The sequence below is a fragment of the Ambystoma mexicanum genome, chromosome 12 (genome assembly GCF_040938575.1).
Source record: "Ambystoma mexicanum isolate Mex_15411 chromosome 12, UKY_AmexF1_1, whole genome shotgun sequence".
Taxonomy (NCBI): Eukaryota; Metazoa; Chordata; class Amphibia; order Caudata; family Ambystomatidae; genus Ambystoma; species Ambystoma mexicanum.
The window spans coordinates 850,174,547-850,193,607 of record NC_090936.1 but is presented as its reverse complement, the minus strand read 5'-3'; the positions used below and the strand labels follow the sequence as shown (position 1 = coordinate 850,193,607).

Here is a 19,061-nt window from a genome sequence, read left to right as displayed (position 1 = left end):
ACATCCCTTGATTCAAGCACTCTCAACGCAAACACCATTGCAAATAATTTAAATATGTTGCCACGATTTAACAGAATGCGTTGATGGATTAGAAGAAAGGTCTGTTTTTCCTTCCTATCCATTTCCTCCTGTGATAATTGAATATAGATTGACTTTATCTCCTGCACCTTGACTCTGAAATTCTGTTGTTTGTATTTCGACATATTCTCGATTATAGTTTCGGATAGAGGTAACAGGTCTGAGCTCGCTATAGCCCGCTTTGAAAAGCATACACACTTTATTATTGTAGCTGTATTTTCTCAATGTTTTAGATGGATTAACAGTGGCACAGAGCGCACGGATTCGGGAATATGCTGAAGTCGCCCTGAAGACGGACTAGTTCCAAAATGTATTGGCAGACACCACAAAATATGCATTGTCCTCCTATTGCACATTAAAATTCTCTCCACTATTATTTATGTGTCGACTTACATCTGACTTACATTTTTATTAATATGATTTTCGCAACTGTTATACACATTGTTTATGTATTGAATAGGCACTACGAGCTGATTGGTTGAGCACTAGGCTTCCTAGGACGTTTGTCCAAGGATGTTTCTCTATAAACTTACTGCCCTTGTGCTTAGGGCTTTTTCCGTAGTGCTCCCCTAAATAGTGAATTTGAGTATTCTCTAAGTAAATTATCTTGTTTGAAGTGGTGCCCACCTATTTCTATCATTATCTCTCTCCAATAAATAGACTGCACACTTGACACAACCTTGAGTTGCTAATCAATCCATGTAAATGGGCTCCAATAAACTGGAACCAAACCGTACAAGTGACTCCAAGGGCCCGCCCAACACTTGTCACTGCCTTCAGTAGGTTATCAATAAGTAGCACAAAGTGTAAAGATAACATTCACTCCCAGCCACCACCAAACAGGAAGGTAGTTGATAAACCGCTCTTAGCCCCTCAGTCCACATTAGAAGCAATGGGTGTCGGAGTACTGATCTGTGTCCCTCCCAGTGAGCCGTTCTTACAACGACCCCTAACCAAAACGGCACACAGCACTGAACGGCAGCTGAATCCCAGCAGGCCACTAACTCACCTCACCCTCGCCCGTGCCTAGACTCAGCTCTTCCATCTTCCTGGGTCTATGGAAAACAAGGCAGGTGAAAAAAGGGCCTCAAGCCCAGTGGATCCACGTGGAGTGATCTAGATGATGTAGGGTCATCTCTCAGACCCTCATGACTGGCAATGATCAGCGCGCCCCACAGGGAGTCTGGAAGGACGAGGATTGCTCGATAGGCGACGCACACAGCGCACAACAAATGAGAACAGAAGAAAGGACTGTGCACCGTCCTTAGCCGGCGTCAAGCATGTGAACTGCACAGTACCAACCTGAATAGCAGCCAGCTGCTTCCGACAGCTCTCTCACCACATCTGACTTGTTCTCTGAACACCTACTGGCTTCAAAGAAACTATTTATAAGTTACGACTTCAAGAAGATTAATAGTTCCATGAACTTCTAGACTAATGCATGAGGCTCCATCTTAGAACAAAACACCCAAACCTCATGAAAATCATTTAACTCCATCTAGCTCACAACACCCTGCCCTTTCAACCTACTGGATGCCTCTCTATAACATTCTCCAACCAAGAGATCAATTTAAGTTTTCTCTATTAGTTATTGTATATGTACTATTTCATGCTGGGCATTGCGCTTACACCACTTCTTGGTAATGGCACTTCTGGAAAACAAATACATACTTAAATTCTGATGGTACACCATAAATTCGAGGGGCAATTTTTTCATTCTCTCTGTTGATGGAACAACATCTAAAATTGATATTCAACCAATTGTGAGGTTATCGGATTGGGAATCTGAAAAATAAAACCATGTTTTTAAATGGTACTTAGGTTTATCATTTGTTCCTAATGATCACAAGATTAGGTTGTGTATCATTGTTCATCTATGGCGTCATTACAAAATCATTAGCAACAGTTGCAGCTTCCACGTGCATTATTGCTATGCAGTGAGGTTACAGTGGAGGATTATAGAGGCCTTATTCAATTGCTGTTACATTGCAGCAGGGGAATAGACACTTCTCGTCCTCCCCCAGGTCTCCTCAGGCCCAAGAGAAGGAGTAGACCAAAGGTGCTCTTGGAAACAAGCTTCTGAAGCAGAGTGGTAAACTGGTGAGCGTAATGCTGCTCTATGAGTGTGCCCCTCCAGCGACGTCATTTAGGGGTCGCCAGAGGTTGCAACTGCGACCTCTGAGGTCTCCCTTGCGACCTCTAAAAAGAAAACTTTTTTTTTCTTTTTTTTTTTGGTAATGCAAGCTCCTGGCTGTGGCCAGCACCATGTGGCTCTTTACTTCTGGAGTGGAACATGTGTAACACTTTTAGCACTCACCCTAAATAAGAAAGAATAGGGATACCAAATAATGTGTCTTTCTGGAATTCCATACAATAATTGCTAGACTCATTAAAGGTATTCACTGATTTAGTCTGTTCTTAAACGCCTCAACTCAGCCTTTCATCCTTCTGAGGTCGATAAATGAGTACCACCACAGGTTGGGTGATATTGGGTATATATTTTTCCTATATAAAGCGCTTAAGCGTAAGTGCTATATAATAACACATCATTATCATTTGGTCATTGACATCTGCTTGCATTCACAGTCATTTGGTAATATGGGCCTATACACACTGATCCTCACGATACATATGGCGATCCATCCTTGTATGAAATGTACATCACATTATAGTGATATCGTAGCCAAATTTATCGTAGTGCACAATGTAATGTGATGCCACTTCCTGTTTTGTCAACGGGTGAAAGGTTGTGTTCCATCACTTCCTGCGATATCACTTTGGGATGGGGTCAAATGACATCACTTCCTGTGATGTCATCAGGGGGTCAAGGGTCGTGTGATGTCACTTCCGTTACCCCTGGCATTTTGGTGAAATGACGTCCCTGTGCCCCTCCCCAGAAAACTGATCAATAAGTCCAGCACTTTTAGAGCCATGACCCTGCAGTTAACCTCTCAGCTATAGATGTCTGCTGCCAAGCTTGGTCATTCTCACTGACAGCAAGAAAGTCACAGACCTGTCACAGCCATGGGGAGGGAGTAAGAGGGAAGTCTGAGAGAGCTTGGGGAGGGTGGTAGGAGGACCCCAGGTATAGATATTCCATTTTGGTGCTGGGATTACACAGGCCGCATTAGTCGTTGGGGGATTCTGGCAGGGCCCAGATATATAATTATCTGTTGGGTGCTGGGGTGAGGGAAACACAATGACAATGAGGGACGCTGGAAAGAGAACAGGTATCTTTTATGTTGTGAATAGTTCTTGAATACCTACCCTCTCCATTCCCTGCTATTCTGCACCCTGATACCACATTAGAGGGTGGGAGAGGGATATGCATAACATTAAATTAGAAATGGGTAGCTTTCACTTGCGGAGTCGGCTGTACTTTGGGCTCGAGTGACTGTCAGATGTCAGGCAGAACCCCTTGGTGGAATATATCCCTTAGTTGATAGCTATTTATCTGCAATTCTGTATATCCTCTGCATGTGCTAAAAATCATAAAGTGGAACATTGGAGTGCGGACACACATAGTCATATCCAAAGGCGTAGACCATTGTAAAATTGTAAAAAAACACCCTTCTAGATGTATGCAGTTTCACTGTAAGACTTCAACAACTTACATCGCATTTTATATTGTGTTTGTTGTTCACTAAAATGAGAATTATACTTTTTTCTCTCCAGCTGAGTGCTCAGTAATAGGCGATTCACATTTCACTACCTTTGATGGACGTTCTTTTACCTTCCTTGGCACTTGTCAGTACATTCTCGTGAAAGGCACTGGAAAAGACAAATTCGCAATTACATTACAAAAGTCTCCATGTGGCCAGGTAAGAAACAACTGTTAACATAAATGTGAGCAAAGAAAAAATGAAAAGAGTATATTCAAAGTGTTCCCTGACAGCGAGTTCTCTTAGAGAGGCATGTGCCTTAAACATTACCTCCATTAAATATCACCTTACAATATTTAGTATGGATTCTGCACTGCTGAGGGCGTACACATTACCTGATAGGTTGATAGTGCCAGTTTAGCAAGATACATTTCTCTGCCAATGTTTTTCCTGTCAGAGTGACACTAGTTTTAGAGAGTGCCAAAAATATGCTAACTTTCGTAACAAGCTGAGAAAGCTATTTGATCAATTTTCATGGAGAAAGCAAGCGCACAGGTGCCCGCAAGTGAACTTTCAAGTCTTTAGAACTCCCAAAGCAACATTTATGATAGCTAATGTGTCGGCGTTCAGAGCATAATATAGCAAGGGCTCTGATGGCCACTGGTAGATGGGTCCAATAGTCAAACAGAATGCTTTTTTCTCTTTTACTCTCAATGGAATAGGCAAACCAGGCTGCCAGCGACTGAAGCAGTCAAGATAATGGCTCAGTAGTTCCTGGTGTGATGTCATGCTGGCTTTTTATTGGTTGGGCAGCCCAGAACTGCTGGGAGGGGTTCTTGGCCGCATCCCGGTTCTCCTATAGTATCAGGCAACACTGTGGGTTAGTGCTGTACCTTTGCTTGAGTGCACCCGAAATGGGAGCCAAAGGTGGGCATTTGCGGGCAGAATGGCATGCAAATCCCTGTTTTACACGCAAATAATTCCAGGAATCAGGGCCATAATGCCTGTTCTCCAGCATGGGGTCTGGCATAGATTCACATGCTCATGGATATTCCCCGTTGTCAGGCCGGGAATCCCCGGTATAGAAAAAAATCAGTATCAGTTTTGTTTCTGATCTGTATTTCTTAGTAGTAACCAATCACTGGTCTCTGGGCCATACTGCCCGCAGCCAATGACTGCCCTCTCCCTAAGCCCCGCCTCTGGCAGCCATCCTCAGATTTTTACCGCACGTTCAAGTGTTGGGAGTCCTCGTGCTGTAGCTCTCGAGCTTTTGCTGCATTTTCACGCTTTGTCAGGAGATTTTTCTCATTTTTCGGTTAAATAGAGCCTCAAGCTCCACCGTTTCTATACCCGATCAATGGGGATCCGTTTAAGAGTTTTCTATGCCCCTCAAGGGTGAAGATTTCGTCGAGTTACGCTTTTGGAGGATTCCAGAAGTTCCGAGGCCTACCCCGGACATGGCCCAGGAGAAAGGAAGCTCGACGCCCGGGAAGCTGTTCAGGACCTGTCCTGGATGCCAGTTTCAGAATGTTTTCAAGGAGGACGAGCATTCGTTATGCCTCTACTGTCTCCATGAGGACAAGACACACACGGAGAAGGACTGTGCGTTTTGTGGGAACATGTCGGAGCGGACCATGAAGGATCGCCATCTCTGTCTCGCCAACTGGCTGGAAGGGAAGAGCCCGTCAGGCGAGAAGAAGAAAAAGAAGTCAGAGTGGTCTTCGAAGTCCTGCAATGGGGGCCCAACAAAAGGCCAAGCACCGCGAGTTCGCGGTGCCGGGAGCGCCGAACGATCAGGCTCCTTGGCTGCCAGGCAGGGCGCATCCTCCCCGGCGCCATCAACCACGAGCCAACTCTCTGGCTCGGGTAAGAGGAAGTCAGAGAACCCGGCGAAGCTTCTGGAGAGGCCCCGGTCGATCTTGAAGATTCCGGCAGAGGGGGAGCGAGGCTCGGGCCCTCCCTCCAAGGTGAAGGCCCAAGGCATACAGAAGGTGACGATAGCCTTAATTCACCCTGCTAAGACCTCAATTGAGGATGTCGCAGCGGCCATGGCTCAGCCTGTGGAGGCTACGCCAGTGGAGGCGACCTCAGGACCCAGAGTCTCCCTGCCACCGCGGAGGGAGTCCTCTTTCAGGCCCATTGAGAAGTCCCCCACGAAGTCCTCATTGGAAAGGGTAGGGGAGGGGCAGGTGGCCATCATGGATACGGACACGACCTCTGAAGAAGAGCTCATCGAAGTCGTGGAAGAGGCCTAGCCCATCGGGAGGGATCCCGATGAGGGCGACGACGAGAGCGACGGTGTGGCCGATGAGGTTCCTCAAGAACCCTCGCACCCGTCGTTTCCAGTGCCGCAGGACACTTTGGCGACCATTTTGTCAGCGATTCAGTCCTTATCCTCGGAGATAAGGACAAGGTTGCCCCTCCCCCCGACGGAGGTACCTGAGCCAGACCCAATGGAGGAACCGGAGCCGGGACCTTCGGAAAGTCCACCGCATAAGAGGAGGAGGACGCATCCTACGCCACCTCTCCCACCTCTGCGGCCTGCTCTGCCTTCCCCCCGGTCTACTACCCACGGGGATGATACAGGCACGGACACGGCTACGACAGATGACGACGGAGGCGACGACGGGACATGTCCCCCATTGCCCCTTGCTCGGGCGTCCCCACCCGACGAGATTGGATCCTTTCATGCCATATTTTCCAGGGCATCCAAGCTCTTCCAGCTCTGCCCAGAAGAGAAGAAGAAGGAAGGGTTCCTTTACGAACGGCGTGAGGCTAAAAGGAAGACGGTCCTCGCCATACCACTTCTTGATGGCATCTGGGATGAGGGGCTCGCCCTCCTCAAGAACCCTACAATGGCGCCGGCAAAGAGGGACCGGTACAAGAAGAAGTACCGGGTCCCTGAAGCTGCCCCCATGTGCCTTCAGGCGCAACCAACCCCGGATTCGGACATCTCGGCGGCAGCAAATAAGAAAGCTGGGGGGGCATCGGCCTCGACATCAACTTCCCCGCCGGACGGCAAGGGCAGGAAGCTGGACACGATGGGACGACGGGTCATCTCATCCGCAGCGACGACTATCAAGGTGAGATTGCTTCAGACCACGCCATCACGGTGGCAACGGACATCGCCGACACCGGTTTCCGTCAGTTGGGCAACAGCGTTTGCCTGAGACGACGAGGATGGCTCAAGGCGACGGATTTCCGCCAGGACGTACAAACCAAGGTTTTGGACATGCCCTTCGACGGGAACAACCTGTTTGGGAAGGCGGTTGATGAGTCCCTTCAGGCCATCAAGACAGACACGGAGACTGCCCGGGCACTGGGAGTGCTCCAACAACAACGGCCGTCCTTTCGGAGCTCTGGAGGCAGACAAGGTGCCTCCAAGGGATCCGACAGTGGCTCCTCCACGTACCGCCAAGCGGCAAGATCTTTGTCCCACGAAGCCTACAGGGGACGCGGCAAGTCAGGTGGTGCCCGTCGTCGTCGACAGGGAAGTCAAGGAGGCAAGGCGGCCTCCAAACAAGATTGAACCGACCGTGGGGTCGGGCCCCTGCCGAAGCACCCCGGTGGGAGGCCGGCTGGCGAGGTTCGTCAGCGTGTGGGAGTCCATCTCCACCGACCGTTTAGTGCTGGATGCCCTGGCCCAAGGGCACGCCCTTGAGTTTCAGAAGAAGTGCCCTCGCGTTCCACCTGTGGCCAGGAAGGAAAATCAAGTCCCTCAACTACTGTTGGAAGTAAGGGCGATGCTCAAGAAGGGTGCCATCAAGCTCGTCCCAAAGAGGCTTTGGGGTTCTGGAGTTTACTCAAGGTACTTCCTCGTAAAATAGAAAACAGGAGGATGGCGCCCCATCCTGGACCTCCGACGACTGAACTAATCAAGGCTCAGAAGTTCCGGATGGTCACCCTCCAGCACGTGCTGGGACAGCTGGAGGAGGGCGATTTCCTGTCGTCGTTGGACTTGGAGGATGCGTACTTCCACATCCCCATTCTAAAAAGACACCGAAAGTTCCTCAGGTTCATGGTCCAAGGGCAGCACTACCAGTTCAAGGCCCTACCGTTCGGATTGAAGTCGGCCCCCAGGGTGTTCACCAAGTGCCTCGCACCGGTGGTGGCGCGACTGTGCCTGCAGGGGATCCACGTCTACCCCTACCTGGATGAATGGCTCATCCGGGCAAGGACAAGGGAGCTCGCCGTGGAGCACACTGCGAAGACCGTCCAGCTGCTCACAGACCTGGGATTCTCCATCAACTTTCCAAAATCCCACGTGGTTCCGTCGCAAGTCGCCCTGTTTCTGGGAGCCAAGCTCGACACAGTAGCACGGCTGGCCTCGCCGTCGGAGGAAAGGACCATGACCATTCTGGGCAAGGTGCAGCGTCTGCTGGCCACGGACATGGCCAGGGCAAGATCTATCAAGTCCCTCCTTGGGATGATGTCCTCCTGCATTTATCTGGTGCGCCTTTGCAGGCTTCGGATGCGCCCCTTACAAGAGTTCCTCAACGCCCGCTGGGTCCAGTCGACAGGCAGCTTCGAGGACAGGATCCCTCTCAACGAGACGTTCTGTCAGGCGATCCGGTGGTGGGGATCTGTCGGCGGGAACGGACTTTCATACCCCAGCTCACCAGGTGACGGTGATGACCGATGCCTCCCTGGAAGGTTGGGGAGCGCACTCCGGAGATCTTCACGCGAGAGTCCTTTGGCTCCCGGAGGAGAAGTCACTCCACATCAACATCTTGGAGCTCCGCACAGTGTTCTGGGCCCTCAGGTCTTTTCTTCCATCACTCAAGGGCAAGGTGGTGAGGATCTTCACCGACAACACCACCACAATGTTCTACATCCGGACGCAGGGCGGAACCAGATCCCCTCCCCTATCCAAGGAAGCCCAGGATCTGTGGCATTGGGCCGTCGCCCAAGGGATGTTTCTGGTGCCTTTTCATCTGGCAGGAATAAAAAACACGATCGCCGACTCACTCAGCAGAGAGCTGCGCTCGTGCCACGAGTGGGAACTACACCAGGATCAAGTGGATTGACTCTTCCGACGATGGGGCATGGGCGATGCTTTCTTGTTCCCCTGGGGTGGCCTATTTCTTTATGCCTTCCCTCCGCTGCCATTGCTGCTCCGGCTCATCAACCAGCTGAAGAGGTCCCGGTGCCGGCATGGCCCAGACAGATCTGGTTCCCGGACCTTCTGGACTTGTCAATGTCCACACCAGTCAAGCTGCCGACGGACGCAGATCTTCTCTCCAGAGAAGGAGGCGCCATTTTTCACCACAACCCGGAGTCACTGAACTTGCAGGCCTGGCTCCTGCAGCACTAGAGTTTGGAGAGTACGACATCCCGGCTGACTGCAGAGAGGTTCTTGCAAAGGCCAGGGTGTCCTCAACTCTCAAGTGCTACGGACATAAATGGAAGAGGTTCTCTGTCTGGTGCCGTGCACAGAAGATTAACCCTCTGTGGATTACGGCCCCTCAAGTATTGCCATACCTACTGTCATTGGCCAAGGCTGGACTAGCTCACGCTTCCTTCAAGATACATCTGGATGGCGTTTCACGATACACCAGAACTACGGGATGGGCGTCCTTGTGGTCTCATCGACTGGTGAAGGAATTTATAAAAGGATTGTTCCGATCATTCCCGCCGGTGAGGGCCTCTGCCCCGGCGTGGGAGCTCAACGGGGTGCTGACCAGGCTCATGGGGGCCCCATTTGAGCCTATGCATTCGGCACCGTTGAAGTTTCTGTCATGGAAAACAGCGTTTCTCGTGGCCATCACCTCCGCACGATGAGTGGGAGAGATCTAGGCCCTATCTTGCAAGCCGCCATACTTGACATTTCACGACACAAGGGTGGTGCTGAGGACGCACCCCTCCTTCATGCCCAAGGTGCCGTCGGACTTCCACCTCAACGAACCCTTCGTGTTGCCAGTTTTCTTCCCGTCTCCTTCGTCGCCGGCTGAAAGGACTCTGCCCTCGCTGGACGTAGCTAGAGCGCTGAAGTTCTACGTGGACCGCACAAAGAGTTTTGGAAGACATCACAGCTGTTTGTGAACTTTGGGACTGTGAATCAAGGGAAGGCTCTCTCGAAGACTTCCATTTCCAGATGGCTCTCCGGCTGCATCATGCACTGTCACCGGTTGGCAAACCGACCGCTGCCCGGCTGTCCGAGAGCCCATTCGACCAGAGCGATCGCTGCTACCACGGCATTCCTGTCTGGTGTGCCCCTGCAGGACATCTGCAGGGCTGCGACGTGGAGGTCGACGCACACCCTCACAAGATTCAACTGCATCGATCGGGACACCAGGGAGGAGTCCAGGGTCGGCCAAGCAGTGCTGCACAACCTGTTCGCTTAAGGTGAGCCTGGTGAGGAGGTAAGAGATGCTTAAGGTTGAGTTGTTGTATTGCTTAATGTTGAGCCTGTTGCCACCTCCCGTGGTTGTGCATGTGTGTACTGCTATGTATTCTCTTATTCATGAGCATGTGAATCCATGCCAGACCTCATGCTGGAGAAGGAACAAGTTACTTACCTGTAACTGTTGTTCTCCAGCATGGGTCTGGCATGGATTCACATGCGAACCCTCCCGCCTACCCCTCTGCGGCTCTTCACTTGGTCATACTGCCACTTTACGTGCTACCAAATCTGAGGATGGCTGCCAGAGGCGGGACTTAGGGATAGGGCAGTCATTGGCTGGGGGCAGTATGACCCAGAGACCAGTCATTGGTTACTACTAGGAAAGACAGATCAGAAACGAAACTGATACTGATTTTTTTCTATACCGAGGATTCCCGGCCTGACGACGGGGAATATTCATGAGCATGTGAATCTATGCCAGACCCATGCTGGAGAACAACAGTTACAGGTAAGTAACTTGTTCCTTCTGCATACTCTGATCTGCAATTTGTTTGGATCTGCGAAAGGCCATGGCCCACCCCGTTTCACAGCATCTCTTGGCTGTGTTTTCAATGGGTTCTATCCCCCCATAATACTTGCCTTTGCCCAGACCCCTTATCCCCTGTGCCACAATCTTCTGTAAAGTCACCACCACTTTTCAACAGTCCTCGTTTGTACAAGGAAGCATGTTCAAACTCTTCTGTAAAGTCATCACCACTGTGGGAATTGAGATCTTAGTTTTTGGATCCTAAAACTGAGGTGGTCCAACCATCCACCACCATTGCATAAATCTGTCACATATGAATGGGCACCCTAGAGTACTGACTCATGTCCCAACTGCTCCCCCAAAAGAACAGTGTTTAGTGAAAGTACTAACATCTATGGCTCCAAAACTGCCACCACAACTGCCATATTTGGACGCTTCAACAGTTTCGGTTGACTGGTGCTCTTATTTGCCTCACAAAATCCTCTGACACATCTAAGCTTTGCACATTGGTCAGAGCCCTTAACTACCACACCCACAAGCTCATGAAGTTCCTAACACTTCCTATCCCAAGCTCATCTGTGGAGACAAGTGACTAGCAGAGTTATTGAGTTTTAAGGCATCTAAATGATGCACTCAAAAGTCAAATTGTTTTGGAAGCAACCAAATTCTCTGCTTTCATTAAGCAAGCAATTGGAGGATAGGTGCCGGCCACACCCTCTGTACAAATAACGCCTGCGCTTGCATCTGACACCTGTAAGCAAAAGATGTACTCTGACGTCCTGTCTCCTTTCCTCCATACATATGGGAGTTCCTACAGAGCTGGGAGGGGGCCAGAGCCATGGCAAGCCATGGCGAGCCCAAGCATGATTCTCCTTTCAGAATTTAGAGAGCTGGAGTGGGCTACATGTACATAACACGACCATGCCCTATGTCCCACCTCCCACGCTGTTTTCCCTCACTCCCTTTCTCTGGGTACGATGCCAAACGCAGCCCTCTTCTTTTTCTTTTTAGTAATCTCTTCCTCAGAGTAAGTTTATTTTTCCCTCACTTCTTCCCATTTATGCCAGGTTAAGCAGATTTCTCTGTGTGCACCTGGTATCACAGGTCTTTTTCTCATCAGCGGACCCTTACACTCTTTGCTTAAAGTGTTTGGTCCCACTTCACCAATGGCACACCTGTTCACTCTGTGATGCACTTTTCTATAAATCTCTCAAGAGTTGGCTGATATGGTGGGAGGACATCTTTCAGTCGTCCGCACCCGATCACATTAGACACTTTGTCAGATCCAAGAGAGTAAGTGCAGCTCTTTTTACTTCTGCATCCTGTCCAGTCACTGGGAGAATGTCATAAATTTCAGGCTTGGTCGCTGTGGTCCTCTTGGAAACTTTCACCTTGAGTAACGGGTGCCATCTTTTTCTTCCAACATGACGCACTGCAACTCCATTCAGAAGCTGCACGATCGCTCTAGTGTTCTGTTGAAGGACACGCCGGCTGGAGTCTGCAGTCAGCGTTTACAAATAGGGAATGTGGATATGAAGAACCCACGTCTCAACGCTTGGTAAATATACTTACCAAACTCAGCTCTTACTTATTACAAATTCTTCCTCCTTCCAGGCTTCATTCTGCTGTTCTTCCTTGCTCATGCTTTTTCCTTGCTCCGGCTACATCAATCCTTGTCTTACCTTGTCCTGAGTTGCTGGTGTAATTCTCGCTCCTGTAGCTCCTTCAGTAGTTGGATGTAGCCGAGTTCCTGTGGTCTATCTTCTTGGTGAAACAGGCAATCTGTGGCACTCATCTTCCATTCAGCAGTCAGGTTTATACTTCCTTCAGGAAGGTTTTTATCCTGTGTAATTGACAGTCTCTCCAGAGGTAACCTAGCCTGAACAACATCTTCCAGGAATGGTGGCGTCTGGGAGGCTCGCCCTTATCTTCATGATGCCAGGTCCAAACAAAAGCCACGTCAAGGAAACCCCCACTGCAAGTCATCTCTGAAGAAAGCACAGGTGAGCCCTACCAGTGATTGTGGGTATACTGACAGAGAAGCATCGCTGACTACATCTGAGCACACACCAGGTGACACAGAAAGATTTCTCCCATGACTGCTCCCACCCTCATACTTCTGGGACCCTGACATTTTCCACATGGGTGGAATGTTCACCCGGTGTGAGGGGATATTTGGCCCCTCCTATTTTTGTCCCCCACCCCAGCAATTAGGCCTGGAGGGCCTCTCAAGTGATATCCAGTCATGAACCCTCAAAGGAGGACTTGTTCTTCCAAGAGATTTTCAGACTTGATGCACTCAGAGCCAATGAGGCACTATTTTAAGTCCCTCATGAAGGAAATGCTTGTCCTAACTCCTCAAACAGTGGTGCCTCAAAACCAACCAGCAGGACCTTTGAAAGCAGCAGTATAACCAGCCTCTTCCAAAGTGTGACACAACCTTCAACCCATTGTGCCCTTCCCTCCTCTGCTTCCTAAAGGTTCTCCTCTACCTCTACCACCCATTCTTCCAGATGACGATCCAGTGAACGACCAGGATGGCCTGTCCGAAGACACTGAGGAAGTGCTCATGTCCATTAAAGCATTCCAATTTAGGCTGCAAGGGCTTATGGAGTATTTGGGGTTTCCAGTACCAGATAATCCACAGTCAGACCAAAGAGTCCTATCCTCAGTCAAGCAACAAAAAGGTTGGCATAAGCCTTCTGCCTGATGTGGTGGGGGGGGCCAAACAAAAACCAGCTTCTGTGCAACCGGTCACAAAAAGGCTGGACATTAAATATTGATCCCTTCCGGGAGAAAAGCTATGTGCGATAAGCTGCCCTCCTGCTCATTACACTATAGTGGCGGCTGCTACTCTCTTGGGTAAAAGCCATACATCCTCATCCTCTACCTCTACAGCAGCTTTCTGGACTGCCCAACTCCAAGTCGGCTTGACCTCCCTGTAGTTCAGGCCCCTACCGGCAGATAAATGCCTGAATCACCAGCACTGGTGCTAACAATGCCAGTGATTCGAGCAACTATGTACCATAGTGTCCTATGGGACTCCATGGAATGGGGAGTTACTGGTGTCTTCGGCCCCTGTAATATCCCGGTAGTACCAGGATATCAGGCGGCGGAGACGGTACGATAGTTTCCCAGTATCCGCTGGAATAACGGGCAAACTCACAATGAGCCCCATAGTATTCTGCGGCGCAAGGACTACCTCCTGGATAATGCAGGGAAGAGGGTTTACCAAAGCTCTGTCCTGAGAAGGCAGGCCACTGCGGAAGCAGTCATGGCAGCTGCCAACCTTAGGTTCTGGATGGAGCTAGGTGACAATGACTTCCTCCTTCCTCCTGAATTTCAGACTGGGTTAACTGTGAGTAAAATGTGCATTATTAAATAGTGGGCTGCTGATGCTAAGCCAGTGGGGGTCATTACGAGGTTGGCGGTAGCTGCCGCCAAAGTCATGAATTTTCCACCGGAAAATATTACTCTCCATTCCCATTCGAGTCCCATTGGAATGGGGAAGGACGGATGCACCGGCACCATTCATGAAGGGGTGCAGATGCATCCGTCAAGGTCTGTAAGCGGGTGCCGTTCTGCCGGCCAGGTCAGACCTGGCGGGCTGAAAGGCACCGCTCGCAGAACTCATAGTTTGCCGGTCTGGAAAACGACACCAGCAAGCTTACCGGTACCGTTGTTTCCTGGCCGGAAAACTTGTAATGAGGTCCAGTATGTTTAAGACATACTAACGGGGCTAATGCAAGTACAAGACATTCTAATGATATCTCCCATGTAGAAACGTATGTTGTTATCAGTGCTTAATTTGTGAGTGTGTTTGCATGGGCTCAGCCCCTGCACTTTGAGTCCTGGCACTTATTTCTGAGCCCAGTTTGATTAAGTTGTGGTATTTTGGCAATTATATTTTCTTAATTCTCAGTCAGTCGTAGTAACACAACAAGCAACCACAGTGTGGCATAGGTTGGCAGGTCTTGGCTATCCATTTTCATGAATAACAAGTTGGAAGGTGACAATGCTTCTCACTCATGTTAGCCATGCGTGCACAATGCTCCACTCAGCCTGCATAACATTGGTGCAAATGATCTACCTTAATAACCAGCAGCAATGCCACAGCAGGGTAGGTTGTCAACAACAGGACAGTCACCAGTGAGCAGCCCCAACAGAGGGACAAGGCCAGTGAAAAGGCCAATGTTAAAGAAGAGTGCCTGTCACAAGTGGCAACCTATACAAGAAGACCTTACTGCAGTGTTTGATAGGAAATGTCATTAGTTCAGTAATGATTTTGAGTGTATTTGTCCATCAATTCGTATAGCAGAAAAGCATATTTGCTCTTTTGTCTGCAGTTAGATGGCCAATATGTATCACTTGCCACTGATACAATTTGAGCAAAATGTTAACAATGATGTGTTTTAAAGAAACACGTAAACATGTATGTCATTTCGAGCCACAACTAATATGTTATGTTAACAATGCCAGAGTCAGATCATTCATCACCTTCAATGAACAGTTGGCTTTAAAGGAATAGTGTGGTCAGAAATATTATTGGCCAAAAAGAATAAAAGAAATATCTAAAAAATATATTTTTTAAAGTCCTTATGTAAAGTATTGAGCAAATGAAGCTCAAACTTTAAAATGGGAAGCACTTGGGGGCATCCATTTTGTGAAATGGATGCCGCCTGTGCTTGCCTTTGTGGCACTAATGAAGCAAAAGCCAGCCATCTGTAGTAAACAAAAGCTACTACTGGGTGGCTTTTTCTTCATTGGTGCCGGACTCGGAGGACAGAGACCAGAGACTACAGGCAGGAAAGCTGCAGCTGCATCTCGGTAAGTAATACTTTTTTTTTAAATAAGTTTTCCAGGCTGGAGGAGCGTGGAAAACCTAGAAATAAAACTGCAGCTTTTAAAACGTTGCCCGCTGGGCTCCAAGCTGAAGCTACCGCAAACATAAATACAACGTTGTTGTGTTTAAAAACGCTGCAGTTTTTCTTTCTAAGTTTCTCGTGCTCCTCCGAGCCGGAGGAGCCTGAGAAACTTAGAAAGAAAAACCGCAGCGTTTTTGAAACACAACCGCGTAGTGTTTCTGCCTGCCGTGGCTATCACTTTGGGTCTCCGGTGGGGGAGCACCGAAGACCCAAAGTGAAAGCCAAGGCAGGCAGAAACAGAACGCGGTTGTGTTCCATGCCGCGGTGTTTCTGCATACAGCAGCTTTCACTTTGGGGCTCTCGGGCTCCCTATGGGGAGCCCGAGAGCACCAAAGTGAAAGCAGCTGCCGGCAGAAACACAACGCAGGGGGTTTGAAATGCTGCAGTGTTTCTGCCTACAGCAGCTTTCACTTTGGGGCTCAAGAGCTCCAAAGTGAAAGCCGCTGCAGGCAGAAACACAACGCAGGTGTTTTGAAATGCTGCAGTGTTTCTGCCTACAGCAGCTTTCACTTTGGGGCTCTCGGGCTCCCTCTGGGGAGCCCGAGTGCCCCAAAGTGAAACCTGCTGTATGTAGGTAGAAACACAACGCAGGTGTTTAGAAATGCTGCAGTGCTTCTCACTGCGGCAGCTTTCGCGTGGAGTCTCCTGGGTTCCCCCAAACCTGAGTGAGTCTAGGAGACTCCAAGCGAAAGCTGCCGCAGTGAGAAATACAACGTTTATGAATTTGTAAATGCTGCAGTATTTACAAATCCAAAAATGTTGTTATTCTGAATGCGGCAGCTTTCGCTGGGAGTCTCCTGGACTCCCTCAGGGTTGGGGGAGCCCAGGAGACTCCACGCAAAAGCTGCTGCTGTCAGAATAACAACGTTGTTGTATTTGTGATTGCCGTGGTTGGAAAACCACGGCAATCACAAATACAACAACGTTCTATTTTTAATTGGTGCGCCCCAGCTTTTTACCTTCTGTTTACATTTTATGTGCTTCGCTGGGCTTGGGAAGCACAGAAAACGTGAAAAGAAAGTGAAGCCTGCCTGCCCAGCTCTGCTCAGGCTGCAGTGAGCACAATCTCCCAGTAGGGGGCTTTTGCTGCTTGTTTAGTGCCAAGGGCAGAGCTGAGGAGGCTGCCTGAAATCACAAAATGGATGCTCCCTTGTAAACACTTTGAGCCTCGTTTTCTCCAAGTGTTTACCTAGGAACTCCCATTCCAAATATGTCTAAACTATGTTTTAGACTATTGCCAATCATTTTATAAATTATTTCTGAGCGCACCATTCTTTTAACCCCAAATATGTTGACGTTCTAAGTAGCAGACGTGGGTGATGTCCACCCCAGTGTGTCACAGCTTTGCTAGAAAATATCTGGGCCCTGGCACTTATTTTCTTAAAAATGAAAGCATGGTTATTACGGATTTTGGTTGGATTCAGTGGACTGCTGGGAGCTCATTCACATTTCACCATGCACCAAGAAGGCTGTTTCGAAAGTACAGGCATTCATTTTAAATGTTAGTAGTACTGGATTCAAAGGCTTGATGTTCGTTTTTTAGTAGTCATTTTCTCTCTATCACTTATGTTTCTTTTATGTGTCTTACATCCCAGAATTTTGACCGTACTTGCATCCAGTCAATAACGCTGGTACTTGAAGATGACCTGAATAAGCAAGCAACTATTTTCAGGGGTGGTGATGTCCAGTTTGGAACTAACCAGGCTTTCAGTATTCTCGGTAAGATGTTTTATGCACAACAATTAAAATTAAATTCTACGGAATTTAGAATAGAAACTGGTCATGTATTATACATTAGAAATTAACTCAAAAAATCCAAGTGGTAAGGCAAATTGGATATTTTGTATGTGTTGTCCGTTTGCACCATAGCTCCTGATTTCTACAATGTGAGGAGGCACTTAGTGTCAGTGCATTTAATGCTGTGTTCGTAATTGCTTGTTCCTTGTTACCGATAACTACAACTGATAAGTGTTTAAAGTAGTTACTGCAAAACATATTTCAAAGAAAAATATCGACTCAATAACAACTCTAAATATTTTTGATTTTGGTGTTTGTGCAAAAACATGTGGATTTGGCAGACAAAAAACAAAATTGTCTTTCTGGCGAGAACGTGAGCAGGAAGGGTCATAATGTCAAGTGGTTATAAGCACAAAGAACATATGTGCGAAAGGTTCAGCGGGTAAATGCCCAAAGAACTGGATGTCATCAGGAGGGAACACTGTTTTAGGACCTCTGTTTATTATTTACTTATAAATAAGTTTTGCTGAATGCTGCATGTTTTTGCATTTATTATATATTTATTAGAATGTATACTGCACTTTCGCCAAAAAGCGCTTTAACAAAGAAGGGAACGGTACAAAATAAAAATGCGTAGTTGACAGTAGACATCAATGGTTTTATTAAACAGACAAAAGAGACAAGAGGTGAGCCTTTAAGCGGGTATGGAAGATGTAATATGTAGATAAAGAGAATTCAAATGAAGTGGAGCAAGGAGGGAGAAGGAGCGAAAGCGAGAAAAAACACAGGGGGGCTAGGGAACAGCGAGGCGGAAGGTAGACTAGGAAGGAAGAGCGCAAGTGGAAGAGTAGAAGGAGACTAAGGATGCAAGATAGGGGGGCAAGACCATGAAAATATTTGAAGACATTAGAGATGAAGTGAAACAGAAGACAAGATTCAAATGATAGGATATAGACACATAGAAGTGAGGAGGAGATCGAAGTACAGGGAGAAAGGCCAAAGAGAAGACAAATAGCAGAATTATAATGGAGCGAAGGGGGGGTAACACGAACCGCAAGGAGTCCAATCAAAAGGGAGGAACAATAGTCAATGCAGTAAATAATTAGAGCAGAGAGGAGAAGTTTAGAGGTGTTGAAAGAAAGGATGGGGCGAGGTGGGCCGGAGATTGAAGTGGAGAAAACAACAATTGTACACAGTATGAGAGATATAAGAGACGATAGAAAGAGAGGAGTCAAATAGGACGCAGAGATTACAGGCAGAGGAAGAAATGGAGACCTGAGAAGTGGAAAAGGAGGACAATATCATGTTTGAATGAGACAGGAAAGGTAGAGGAGAGAGAAATAGACATTAATGAGAATGGTAAAATAGGGGGGGATCTGAGGAGAGACCAAAGGGGTGAGCGTAGAGGGAATAGGGTCAGTTGGAAGAGCTGTGGGATGGGCACAAGAAAGAAAATGAGCAGCATCAGAATCGGTAAGAGGGGAAAAGGCAGATAATATAGGGGGGAGGAGAAGAGGAGAATGGGAGAGAGAGGGAGGGGGAGAGAGGGGTGCATGGGGATGGAGAAACAAAGGAAGCATGAAGATTAGAAATCCTGGTAGTATAATAATCAGCAAGGTTGACAGCAGAAAGAAAAGACAACTGAGAGGGATCCGGCGGGCGTGGAGTGAGAATATTATTAAGATGTTAGAAGAGACGGCTTGGGTGATGACATAAAAACAGGGTGAGAGAGAAAAAGTATTGCTTTTTAGAGTTTAGAAGAAGAGAATCGTAAGAATAGTATGCAGAAGAAAGCAATTCCAGATCAAGGGAGGATTGAGTCTTTGTCCAACGGTGCTCAAGATTCCAGA

At 48.2% G+C, this 19,061-nt stretch overlaps 1 protein-coding gene across 1 annotated transcript in view; it reads left to right on the top strand.

Moving 5' to 3' along the window:
* Positions 1-19,061, top strand: part of OTOGL (otogelin like) — a 1,792,821-nt gene that overhangs the window by 570,300 nt on the left and 1,203,460 nt on the right. The window contains exons 15-16 of the mRNA XM_069629328.1: positions 3,754-3,899; positions 17,070-17,193. Of these exons, the coding sequence (XP_069485429.1) occupies positions 3,754-3,899; positions 17,070-17,193 (270 nt within the window). The remainder of the gene's footprint in view (positions 1-3,753; positions 3,900-17,069; positions 17,194-19,061) is intronic.